Here is a 13,407-nt window from a genome sequence, read left to right as displayed (position 1 = left end):
ACAGAGTGACCTTATGAAATATGGTTAAGGATTACTCGAAATCCTCACTGAATCTTGAGAGGCTCAGGAGCCATGATAGTATCAGAAAATGAACTGTCAGAATCCCAAAATGTGGCATTCCTATACGTAATTATAGACAAAAAAGACTAGAAGGCACTTTCTGAAGCACTGAGCTGCCTACATTTGATTTAATGCAAATATTTACAGTAACTTAGACTCCTTGGGAATTGTTTAAGTATAAAGATAGTTTACAAAGAAATCAGGTTTTTTAGATGGAGACCCAGGATGCATGCCCAGAGGGAAAATGGCCATCCCGTATCAGAAAGGCATTGGTAAAGAGCATGGAGGGCAGGAGACAACAATCCATTTCCCTCCTGTTTTTTATGTGTTTTGGTGTTCTTGCTTTCTTCCTCGATCTCTTGTCAGCTCTGCCTCAGCTGGCCATTAGCCAGAGTTGTCTCTGCTGCTCTGTGAGGTCCATTGCCTTCCTCTGAGCATCCAGCTGAGGCCAAGGCTGTGACCAGCCATTACCTCCCCGCTCTTGCTGAGGCAGCTTTAGACTATGCTTCAAGGGAAAAAAAAAAAAAGGTTTCTCCCATTACAACCACAGCAAAATATTGTCCTTGTTGTCAGCCAATGAAAAAAATGCCTGTTGACATCAGTAGGATCAGGATTTCATTTCAAGAGTTAGGGAAAAGAGTTCATTAAAGCATCTGAGTGACTGCTTCTGGGGCGTTGCTGTGCAGTGCTTAAAGTGGATGGCTCAAGCCACAGCCTTTGCCTTTTCTGCAGTCCGCCATGAGCTGGGCCTCCCCTCTGCTGCTGCACTTTCTAAGGAAACTTGCACACATCTGTGGTTTTTAAAAGGAACTGCATTTAAACTGTTAAAGTGTTTAGCCACAGCAGTGTTTTTAGAAGATCCCAACTTCCTAATGTAGGATTATTTAGGCTGATGATGTCCTACAGAGAGCTGAACCTATGGCAGCAAATGTCAGGTTAGGCTGATAGTATCTACATTCGGGCTTGAAATGTTTTTGCCAGGTTGAATGTTAAGTGCATTTCATTAAATTATTTCAGTCTACGAAACAGAATCAACCACAGTTTATGAATAGTTCAGATCTGTCAGGGCCATCTGCCTTGAGTTCAGCTAAATGACATTTGAAGTTGCAAGACGTTCAGTTGTGTGACCAGGTGACACATTTGTCACTGTCTTTTGTGGGCCAACACTCTCCCTGTTTAGGTGACAAGCAAGGAGAGCAGGCAGGCGCCTGGCTGCAGGAGAGCGCATGCAGATGTCCTCCCGCTGCCACAGTGTTTTGTTGTGAATCCCAGCATGGTCTCCCCACACTCTTAGTTTCAGCTTCAGTGACAGAAAGACAGACATGAAGTAGCCACTACATCTTGCTTTCTGGTCAGAAATTAGAATTCTTGCAGTGTGTTGAGGTGCATGGCTTTATTTGGGGTTGGTGGTGAAACCTCTGAAACTGTCATGGTGTGTAAGGGCAGAATGCAGTCTGCAACTCAGTCTGCTTTCCCATTTTTTTGTAAAGTTTCAGCTGGAAACAAGATTTGGCATGAAAGCTAATTGATGTGATAGTGGGAGAACTGAAACCCCAGTGAAAGCTAAACGGATCCCACTCTTGACCAAACTGCAAAGTTTTGCCTACCTTTAACCCCAGCATTACCCGCAAGTGTCCCTGAATGCTGTCTTTCTTCCATCCTGTAAATGAGAAAGGTCATGTCTGGCTCTTTCTCATTTAAAGTACATGTAAATCTGGGATACACAGCACATACACAATTGCAGGGCAGAACCTGAAAAGTGATCAAAACCACCTCAAACAACTATGCTTATCACACAAGACATGTCCTAAGATCTGTGAGCATATGCTTAGTAGTGATGTGTTTTTACAATCTCAGTAGATGGCACTAAAGATGACAAAAACCAGCGCCTAACTTGTTTAGCAAAAATAAGGGGCAAGGGCCTGTGAGGGGAGGGCAAGGTCATTTCTTTTAAGTGTGCAACTGCATTCTCAATGTATTTGGCTGTAGCTTTGCACATGCAGCAGCAATGTGCGCATCAGTTAGGCATGCAAACCATAGGTGAGCTGGCAACACGAAGTGGGGTTGAGAAATCAGAAATGTAGGCAGCTACACTGGAGGTCTGGGCTTCAAAATATTTTGAAAAGGCAGCATTGTGTTTGAGTTACGGTGCAAAGCTACCGGGCCACAGGCTTAGCTAGGGATCCTGGTCAGAGGACCTGCTGTAGAGGGAAACGTTCAAGATGCCCCATCCTTGCGGGGGTTATTGCTTCTACCAGGATCACCTACTTAGGCTGATGGACAGGTATATTGGTCATGGCTTTCCCTCTCACCATGGCCTTCTCCTGTGGCCTAAAATAACCCATGAGAAGAGCCTGTGGTGTGTAGGAGGTGATGCTATGTGTCTGGTTGTGGTGCAAGGGATGGAAGATGCCTTTATTCTCTGTGCCACCTCCTGGCTGTGGTACCTATATAAACAGCTTTCTAATAGGGCTTGCCAAGTCAGATCTAACACCCCCCAGTTCCTTGCTTCTAATCTCTAGGTGCATCATTATAAATTTAAAGGTGAAGATTTTATATCCTGTGGGGGATCATTTGTGAATAAGTGAATTAGTAATAATATGTGAAAACTCTTCTCCTTATCTTCCCCCCTTTCTCCTAATTTTTTTAATTCTAGATCCACTAATAGTTTATTAGTGATCTTTATCAGTCTAAGTGTGGGCACAGATGAGAGGACTTGTACAGGTAGTGAGCAGCAGGGCACTGCTGCGAACCTTTCCTTGGATTTAAAAAAAATAAATAACCTGTTTTGTTGCATGTGCAGTTTGGTGCCCAGATCTGTGGTGCTGGACATATGAATTCTTTGTTTTATACTGCAGTAGCTGTTTAAAATTTTCCTGAAATTTTATGTATTCCTGAAAACATTTATGTATGTCCAGTTCATCTTGATGGGTGATCAAAGTGCGTGTGCTAAAGATGTACTCTTCAGTGTTTGGACAGTTGTACCAACCAAAATCTTTTAAGGGCTGTTGAACTTAGAGGCTACAGCATGAGGCATTAGAGCATTGTGAGCCAGATTGGAGAGCTGTCACCACATAATTTCCATTGACACCTTGTTGCTTGTGGCTACCATCAATCATTGTTTGTATGGGAGACAAGAGAGTGTGCTGTTGTAGAGAGCTACAGACACAACAAAATGATACAGTAGTCCAAAATAAAAGAATAATTATTTAAAGGTAAATTAATGTCATTTAGATAATAGAGATACAAAACAATTCCAGATGTAAAAGAGTCCCTGCCTTGTGTGTAATCCTCTCTAGATGAAAGGACCCGATCCTGCAAATCCCAGAGCCAGGGGTGTGGTGCTGTCTGCCAGGGGTGGTTCTTGTGGCTCCTTGGTATCAGTGATGGTGCTCATCACTGGGGTCTACAGCCACAACATGTAGCCCTCTGCTGCATTTGAGGGGCTTGGAAGACCTGTCTGCAGAAACTGAGGGAACCCTTCCATCTTCAGGGATGCATTAAGTTCAGAAAATAGTAGGCAGCAGTACACAGGGAGGGTCTGGGTGATGCTCCCACTAGTGGGAGGCTTCCTTTGAAAAATACCCTCAGTCTGCAAAACAGAACAAGAAGGTCAGCGTAGCTCTGTTTTTCTACTTTGAGTCCTTTTTTCCCTTTTATTCTGCCCAGATTTAAAGCCTGATAGGAACCTCTCAAGTGGGAAAAGTGCAGAATCTCAAAACAGAAGCATAAGAGTTTTCCTTGGGTATAAAATTTCAGTCAATAATGTGCTGCTGCCTTATTGACATGAAAAGAATGCCTTTCATGTGATACAAACATTTACTTGCTCCTGCTTACTCTACTCACCTTGTACAGAAATGCTGATTGCCATTGACTAATCAGTCCATTTTTGTATATTCTCATCAGACTCTTTCTTTGGCTGGAACAATATGCACTGTATGATGCTTGCATGTCTAATAATTTGTTATTAGCACTTTGTATATGCCTTCGTTACTTCACAACTAACAGTTTGGCCTCCAAGTGCATGCATTTGTGTAAATTAATGTGTTATAAAATAATAGATTTATTTGCTATGTTTGTATCGATATAGCAGATGTGTAAGGTACATATAAAGACACTGATAATTGCCATTTAGTCACTGGCAGAAGACATTGTTCAGCTTGTATTTATAGAATCACTGTTTCTATTTAGGCTTCATAATGCTATGTCTGTCTTTTAGTTCTGTATTTAATTCAATTGCAGATTTGGTTTGTAATTTTATAATGATTAATTATAGCACCATATAAAGCAGCTTAAGAAACCGTTTTTGTTATGCAATACAATTCTAATAAGAAGTAGAAAATTTTATTTTTTCTTGCAGTGTTCCTGAAAGCTATAAATACCTTTATTGATATAATTAAATTATTAGACTACTGATCAAACAACTTTATCCCCCCCGATACTGAGCTAATAATAAGCTATATACTTGGTTCTGAACCAAGCTTCAGAGTAATGGCAGTTGCTGTTGCAGTGCTAGGACCCGAAGACATCACATTTATTTTGTGTGTTTCAACATCTCAGGACACTGTCTCCTGCAAAGTCTCCATCTTCATCCACTGGATCTATTGCTTCCAGCAGAAAATACCCTTACCCGATGCCACCACTTCCTGACGAGGAGAAAAAAGCCAACAGGCAAAGTGCCAGGGTACGTGTCCCTCTTCTCTGTGCATTTCATCAGTGACTTCATTTACTGGTAGTTTTGCAAAAGGAAAGCATGACAGACCAGCATCTTGGGCTAACGATGAGAGCAGCAGTGGCATTTCCTTTGTACCCTTAACACCAGAAGCTGCTGAAGGCTGAGCCTCTGGCAGCCTCCGTAGCTGTGTTTACAGATATCCGTTCAGGTTGCTCTTAAACTTGCCCTGAAGGCCAGATTTTACTAGTTGTCTTATTTCAGGCTGGGAGTGTGCCTGAAATGGGGGGGGGCTGACACAGCTGGCAGCTCTCACTTGCACTGGGAGATAGCTGCTTTCCAGCTTTATGGAAAGGTAACTACGTCGCAGTTAAGGAGGATGTGTAGGGCTTGTATCAAGCCCTCGAAGACCTGGAGAGACTTTGCTGCCGCATGCCCCGAGCCCACCCCGGCCCCCCAGGGTAGGCAGGAACCACTGGAATGTGCTGTGGGTGCTGTGGATCGTGATGCTGCTCCACAGGGAGAGATTTCCAGCTGCTGCCAAAAGACTTCTTTTGCAATGCTGCCATTGCTTCTTTTGTATGAATCAGACATAGCAGATATTTGAATGAGCAAAAAAACTCTGAAATTTACTTTAGAAGTTTTACTTGTGGTAGCTTTAGTTCATGTTCCTGATGCAAATGAGATTCCCATCTCTGCTCTCTGTCCTTTTTTTCCAAGACAAAACAGGAGCAAAGCGCTGCTGAGAGGACCTGCATGCTGCTACCCCCACATCCTGCTTGGGGCAGAAAGTTGTGTGAGGGGCAGCACAGGGTCTCCCAGGCACATGTGAGCAGAGCAGCTTGGAGGAAGGGCTGCAGTGACGTTTTTCAGCCCTGGAGCTGCCTCAGCACCAGCTCAAACCCACAGCAGAAATTCATGCTGCCCTGAGCAGAGTTAGGCAGAAGAGAATGGGAAATTACACTAATGTTAGTTAGCGTAACTGTAAGGTAAAAGCTGTCTAATACAAAGTTGATGCCACATGGACATTTTTCCTTCAAACTCTCCACACTCCCAGCCGTGGACATTTACTGTGCTGGCTGCAAGTCATGCTGAAATGCTTGAGGCTGCTGACTTTGTGGTCTGAACAGATACTCACCAGAGGCTGGGAGGAGACCAAGAGCGTAGCCTTTGTGACCCAAGTGACGTAGATGCAGTTCCCCAAACAAGCTCCTCACACTGTTTGGGTAACAGCCTGTTTTATCTTGGTGCTCAGTGTGTCTTTGTGTTCCTTTTCCCCCTCTCCAGCTATGGGAGACGTCCATTTAGCTGCACTGTTTTCCTGGGGTGACATCAGAACTGTTTACTTCGAATTTTATAGACACTCAGCATCTCTGAGTCATTGCACATTCATCTGCTCTTCAGACAATTCGAAAGATCAACAGAGATGCCCGTGATCACAGTGAGAACCTTCTCGCCTCTGGAAGGGAAAAAAGCAGCCTTTTTTTTCTTTCTTTTTTGTTGACTAGTATTTTATGGATTTGATGAACAACCAAAATCATAAATTAACAGGGGATAATTAGCCCGGACGTGACAAGGCTATTCCGCATGATGACAGATACACTTACCTAGAATCCCAACTGCAGTCCATTTGCCAGTCCCGCATAAGAGAGGTTTTTCTCTGGTTTAGTGCAGTCCCAAGTCAGACCAGAGTGGAACTGGGAACACGCCTCCCGGAGAGCCCAGCTGATGTAAACTTGTATGCTGTATGCATGAACCTCGTGTTCTTTACTTTCCACATGTAAGGGATAAACAACATACTGTAGTAGAAATTAGCATGCAGGAGTAAGAAATATAGGATTTTTTTGTGACAGGATTTCAAGCTTTGAAAGGCAACTATTTGACACAAACGTCAAACAAACAAGGATTATATCTTTTTTTTTTACCTAACGTGTTTATAATCTCAGTATACGGATTGTATATATGTAAACATTTGATAATGTCAAAAATAGCAGTTATACATAAGTGTATTTTGCCAAATGCCTAAAGAAACAGTCATGACTAACATCATCACACTTCAAATTTTCTAATATTATGAGCAGACAACTTTGGAAATACAGAAAGTACAGTACTGTAAAACTGTGTCTCTCAGAAACTGGTGTTTGACCAAAATCTGTACTATCTTTTCAGTATCTTATACTGTCTTGACGATCTCAGTTGTATGGTAGACTGCAGAAACCAGTACAGCAGCACTTTGTCTTAAATCACTGTAAGAGGAAGCAGCCAAAATACGTTGTTCAGTGAGATGACCAGTGTATCCTCTCACAGGCGTAATCAAGAATGATTTGGCAGACAGCAGAGTATTTAAGTAATGTGCAGCCCAAACTTACTGGTCCTTTGGGAATACTTCTAGACAATTCAGGATGTGGTGATGTGAAGTCCTTCTGGTGAGAGTTGCTGTGTATTTTTGATAGAGCATTTCAGACACTGTTTTAGATAGCAAGGTGTACCTTAGGAGAAGCATAAGGATTTCACTGCACTAGATAATAACAATGCTGGGCAAGCGGTCAGTTTCATTGCTGTCTTTTAATTTTTATTTGTTACTGGAATCGCCTTTATCATGCGCTTGAATGCTATGTTTGCTGCCCCTGAAGCCCACTTGACAATTTTTTGGGGTATTAAGCTGAGTACAAGTGATTTTAGCCTAAAAATCTGGGGTGGGAGGGAACAAACCCTTTATCTTGGAGATGTTAATCTTGTGTATCAGTGAATGGTTAGATTTCTAACACCCGTGACTTCTAAAGGTTGTTGTAAAACTAATGTCTTTTGATTGGGAATTACCACTCAGTAAGAAACTGGACCATATTAAATCAGTTTATAATTCACCAGCTTTCCAAAATTGACTAATTATTAGCGTCAGGTAGTACTATTGCAGAATAAAACACCCGATTCTGTGCGGTGCAGTTGAATACCTTGCCCAACAGCCGTATGATCAATTAGATATTATTGTAATAGGAACATCTGCGGTGTTTCTGAATCTTCTACCTCTTTCATGTATTTCCTTTAATAAGTGAACCCAACACTTGCAGCCTTTTGATATATTTTTTTAAGTCTCTCAATAAAGTCAAATATATGTAAGATTAAATTAAGAGATGTTTAAAGATGTCAGCAACTGTAAAGTATGTAAGATTTTTAAAAGCACTATATTTTATGATTAGGCTGTATGTTGGATTATGACAAAATATTGGCCTTGGCATTCAAATGATTTTCCTTCACAGTTGACAGGTTCTGGTAAGTATTTTGGAGAAAGACAAATATGAGTGAGTGCAAGTGGATGCAGACAGACCATCTGAAAGGAGCCAGTCACTTATAATTGTTTTGGGAAAAGATTCTGCACTTTTGTGAAGAGTAAATATCCGTCAGCACTGAAGAATGTTTTTTGCAAAGATTTACTTTGAGTGTAGGTAGCTGGATTAAAGATAATTGGTAGCGTGTAGCTCATGAAATTAGGGTCTGAGCCATAATCACTTGAAATCAGTATGTGTTTTACTGATTTCACTGGACTTAGAGCAGGACCCTCAAGGAGTTCACCCACATTAGCACATCATGTTAACCCAGTAGCCACTGTGTTACTCTATTGCCTGGAAGCTGTTTTTCCCTTCCGTATTAGTATCTTGTCTTTAGTAACCGGACTGTTCATCATGTGCCTTTTATGGTACTTTGGATACAAGCTGGCATGTAATTTTGAATAATCCTGTTAGATTTTTGTGCATATTTTATGTTTACCACTGTTTACTCTTCCCTTTTGATTTTGCCTTATCAAGAAGCAGCAAGATTTGGCAGACAGAACTGGATATAACATACTGGTTGGTTGTGTAATGTTCATAGCTTCTTGTTCTGCAAACAAATGGCTCTCCTGACTGTATTTTCAATGTGGTATGTACTTTCAGCTTCTCTCTTGTTTTGGTATAATTCATTTGTGGCATATGATGATACACTTATGTGTGCAGTGTAACTTTTAACAGTCACTTTCACATTTGGAGATATATAGTGACTGGAAGTCTAATTATGAGCACTAAGTTTAAGTTAAATAAATATTTACTTTCACTTTGATGGTCTAGAGTGAGAACATCACAGGACTTGGGTTTTTGCAGAATTCTTCTGCAGATAATTTTGCATCAGGCTGGTAACTTGGAGGCCTTGTCACTGCACAAAACCTGAACTGGCAGGGCTGTGTGAGCCTCCAAAGCCAATGAAGGTCAAAGAGAGAAGTTGTTTGCTTACATTCTGTGGGTTCCTACTTTTAAAATGTAGTGTGTAATGTGGAAAGTTGCCAGATTAATAACTTTGAAGACTGCAAATATTTTTATCCACTGTAGTTACACTGGCAATAGCAATATAAATTGTCGCATAATACCTCATCCAGTCTAAAACAGAGTACTTGTATTGTCAGTAGGATAGTTCAGTCATTTTGACTCACTGAGACTCATGCTTTTATTTTGATTTTTATTTTAATAAATGAACTAGTTATTTCCAGCTATGCTGTAGATGCCTGTTGAAGTGGGGAGGTTATCAGTTCTTCTCAAACAGAAGTAACTCCATACGAACATAGGACCTCCAGGATGAGCTATACTTAAGTTAGTGTTATGTTTCAATGTGGGAGAAGAATCTTGTATAATTTAAAATAAAATTAATATGACAAACTGGTGGAGACTGGAAAATAGAGATTGTGTCCAAATAATAATGCTGCACAGTGATGCCACAGTTTAACAAGTAAAAATTTACCTGCTAATTCTGAATTTGTTGACATAAGAATTTCAGTAATCCATACTGTAGACTTTTGGTGAATATACTCAGGCAATATACCAGACATGGTTGTGATTGATAATTTACATATAGTATTGTTATATTTAAATAAGAGTTTTAAGGAGGTTGTTAATTTTATACAGCCTATCTTTGCTTAATTTGTGAACTTAAGTCACTACGTGCTGGTTACCTGATTTGAAGTGTGACTGGACTTTGAGGATAGCTACTTCCAAATGATTTAAGAGTTCTTGATTTATAAGATGTTGAACCTGCTAAGCTGATGCACTCATTAGATAATTTTGTTGTGCTAATGAACAAATGGACCTTTGAGCTATAGCCTGAATTAAAATCAGAGAGAAACTGTGTCAGTAGATACTGTACTGAAGTCCTCATTTATATTTGCAGTCATTTCATTAATGAATTCATTAATGGATAGATGAAAGACTGATGAGATTCCATAGTCCTATGGGATAACGAGTTAGCTCTTAGGACTTGCTCTGTCATCGAATCCCGTACCTAGCTGTTGTAAGCAAAATTATTACACTGCAGTGTAAACCAGCAAACTCTATTCTCTTCCAGCCCCTTTCCACTCCTACTGAAAAAACATTTCCATGAATGATAATTACATCCACTAACAGCCTCTTGTGTTAATTGGCTAAGATCAGAAAGCTGCTAAGTTGATCACCTTTCCACACAATGTCCTGGATAGGGTCTTTCCAGTGCCTCATGTCGCATGTGCAGTTTGCACTGGTGTGTGCTGGTTTTGGCTGGGGTAGAGTTAATTTTCTCCATAGTAGCTGGTATGGGGCTGTGTTTTGGATTTGTGCTGGAAACAGCATTGATTACACAGGGATGTTTTAGCTATTGCTGGGCAGTGCTTACACAGTGTCAAGGCCTTTTCTGCTCCTCACCTCACCCCACCAGCGAGCAGGCTGGGGGTGCACGAGTTGTTTGGAGGGGACACAGCTGGGACAGCTGACCCCAACTGACCAAAGGGGTATACCACACCATATGATGTCATGCTCAGCAATAAAAGTAGGGGGAAGTTTGGCAGGGGGCCACTGCTCGGGGACTGTCTGGGCAACAGTCAGTTGGTGGTGAGCAATTGTTTTCATTTGCATCATTTGTCTGTCCTGGATTTTATTTATCCCTGTTATTTCCCTTTTCATTACAATTTCTATTATTATAATTACTATTATCATTACTATTATTATTTTATTTCAATTATTAAAACTGTTCTTATCTCAACCCATGAGTTTTCTCACTTTAACCCTTCCAGTTCTGTTCCCCCATCCCGCTGCAGGGGGAGTGAGTGCGTGGCTCCGTGGTGCTTAGTTGCCGGCTGGGGTTAAACCACAACAACCCATAAAACCATTTGGTGGCTCAGCCATCCAATGTCTTTCTCACCCTCTAGCACTGTTGAAGGCTAAGCCTCTTTAATCACTGGGTCTGTGAACCTAAAAGCTGTGCTGTGTCCTATTTCTCTTGCTCCAAGTCTGAAGATCATCCATTTCTTTCTCTAAGTTACTTGAGTATCATTAGCAGACTGTTTGGGCCACTGTTATCGACCACAATGTGAGGTTATTTACCTCATTTTTAAGAGCTTTAGAATCCTGGTCTCCTCTGAAGCCAGTTTTTTGGCCAGAATGGATTATCCATCAGACTGCTGAGCTGATGACCCACTATTTGCATGGCTTCCAAAGCATATGACATTTATCAGTATGGGATTTGACTTTGATCAGACTTCCTGAAGACAAATATGAATGAATTGCACACATACGTACAGCTTGTCATCCTCTGACTGCATGGTGGCATAACCTTCCTGTGTGCATGTAACTATTATCCTAACAGAGCAGAAAAAAAGTAAACGGTGAAACTGACTGTGTAGATGTACCTGCAATGCAGATAGGACTCTTTGAAGTGTGATTTCACCAGAAACAGGAAGTAATAATTTCTATCATCTACACTAAAAAAACTCCTTCGACCTGAGTATTCTCCAAGTCAGCTCATGAAAAACATTTCTGGTGCCTCGGGTATGGATGCTGATATAAACTAAAGCTTTGGAAACAGTAGCTCATACACCCAGCACGTGGTATCTTGTCATTCCACAGCAGTTTTCTATTTAGAGAAGCACTACAACAGTCAATGCTAATACGCTATCTCAGCTCAGTGACCAAAACAAGCAGTAAAAATAGGTTCAGAACATAGAAATGTGGTCATTTGCTCACACTTGAGAAACTTTGTACCTGACTTCAATGTTGGCTCACCGTCTGGTGGTTTTAGTTCTCTAAAATCCAATCACCAGTTTCAAAATTACTTTAGCTAAGCCAGCTTTGAACTGTTTAAAAACTTTTGCTATGTAGACAGGCCGTAATTGCAATATAACTCAGAATGAGATGAGGAAGATTGCGGAAAACAAGTGCAGAGCATTTAAAAAACCCCACATTCTCTAAGGGAGAAGTATAGGTGTTTTACACTATTTTTAATACTAGAGCATAAAATGTCAAAGCAACAAGCTAATTTTTTTCTGTTTCTGTATTCCTCTGAATAAAAAAAGTTTTGAGGCCTTAAGACCTTACATATTCTAACTTTAGCATGGAAAATCTATTTTTTACAACCATGTTAGAAATTCTGTATATAGGCCTGACTGACCTTGTAAGTATAGTGGTGCTAGGAGCTAATGATGCAATATTGTAAGGCTCTGTATAACAGTAAATGCTGATTTATTTTGGTTATTGGTACAAGGACTCCTGCTCACTGCCTGTGTAGAGACTCTGCGTATTTTATGCTTGGAAATACAGTCCAGAACATACTCAAACTGTGAATATATAACCTGATTTTTTTCTTTTCTTAAGGGTAAAGATATATACAATAGGTAGTGTTTTATATAGAATACAGTACTTATTTTTATTGTTGCATAAATGCAAAATATTTTTTTCAGAATAGCAAAGCATTACAGAATTTTTAATCCGCTGGAGAAAACACTATTTACAGTATGACCAGTTCTTTCAGCAAAGCTTTTGGGGTGATATATACCAATTGGCTCTGCCAGCTTCATTTTGTGCTAATGTTTATCTTCAGCATTGCTGTAAAAAAAGCTATCTGTTTTTTCACTCATACTAGCCCGTCTTGGTAAAACATTTAGAGAGGCAAGGAGAATCGTGTTTCACCACTGGGGCTGGGCTAGTATTAGCAAAAGCAACCAATCTATACCATATTGTTGTCTTTGCTAGGTAAAAGCCTTTAAAGAACATGCCTGATGTAGTAAAAACATAAGATTTTGACAAACACCAAAATGAAGCATCACAATTTATGACTTTCTAGCTTTGAGTGTGATATTTTTGTCATAAACATTACAGGCATTGGGCTGTTGAATGAATCTGGCTTTCATGTAGCTAAACAAAATGTTGCTTTTTATAAATGAAATCATTGTAATTTGGGGTTCTAAATTCCTGCTCACTTTTAATAACAGCATCACAGTATCCACTTCTATGAGAGTATTTAATACAAATGCCTGTGGTTTTCAATGTTACTAACATATTGTAACATCAGTAAAGTGACTTTCAATGACAAAGACTGTTGTGTGTATTTTGTTCTCAGAAGTCCTTATATTTAGCACTTCCTGTTTTATGCGTCTCTGTAAAAAAAAAGATGCTACACACATGGGAAAAAAAAGGCTAATGGCTAATAGTAGAACACAGAGTAATTTTTCAAATTCCAGGGTTGACAATGATCCTGTGAGCTTCCCAATCATTGTCTTAAAGTTCTACTGTTCTCAAGGCAAATCTAAAATTCCTGTTCCTTAGCATGTCTGAAGGAAACCTAGAAAAAAATCTACACTCTAAACCATGCCCAGTTGTTTGCACAAAGGTCAAGAGCGATCACCCCAC

The 13,407-nt window shown here is 40.3% G+C and overlaps 1 protein-coding gene across 1 annotated transcript in view; it reads left to right on the top strand.

The window, feature by feature from the left end:
• Positions 1-13,091, top strand: part of ADAM22 (ADAM metallopeptidase domain 22) — a 145,902-nt gene extending 132,811 nt beyond the window's left edge. Inside the window, exons 31-32 of the mRNA XM_074864897.1 lie at positions 4,621-4,744; positions 6,020-13,091. Coding sequence (XP_074720998.1) covers positions 4,621-4,744; positions 6,020-6,040 — 145 coding nt within the window. The 3' untranslated portion in view covers positions 6,041-13,091. The remainder of the gene's footprint in view (positions 1-4,620; positions 4,745-6,019) is intronic.
• The last annotated feature ends 316 nt before the right edge of the window (positions 13,092-13,407 follow it).

The sequence above is a fragment of the Strix uralensis genome, chromosome 1 (assembly GCF_047716275.1).
Source record: "Strix uralensis isolate ZFMK-TIS-50842 chromosome 1, bStrUra1, whole genome shotgun sequence".
In the NCBI taxonomy this organism is placed as follows: Eukaryota; Metazoa; Chordata; class Aves; order Strigiformes; family Strigidae; genus Strix; species Strix uralensis.
Note: the sequence above shows the minus strand (reverse complement) of the source record. Positions and strands in the feature narration are given on the sequence as shown.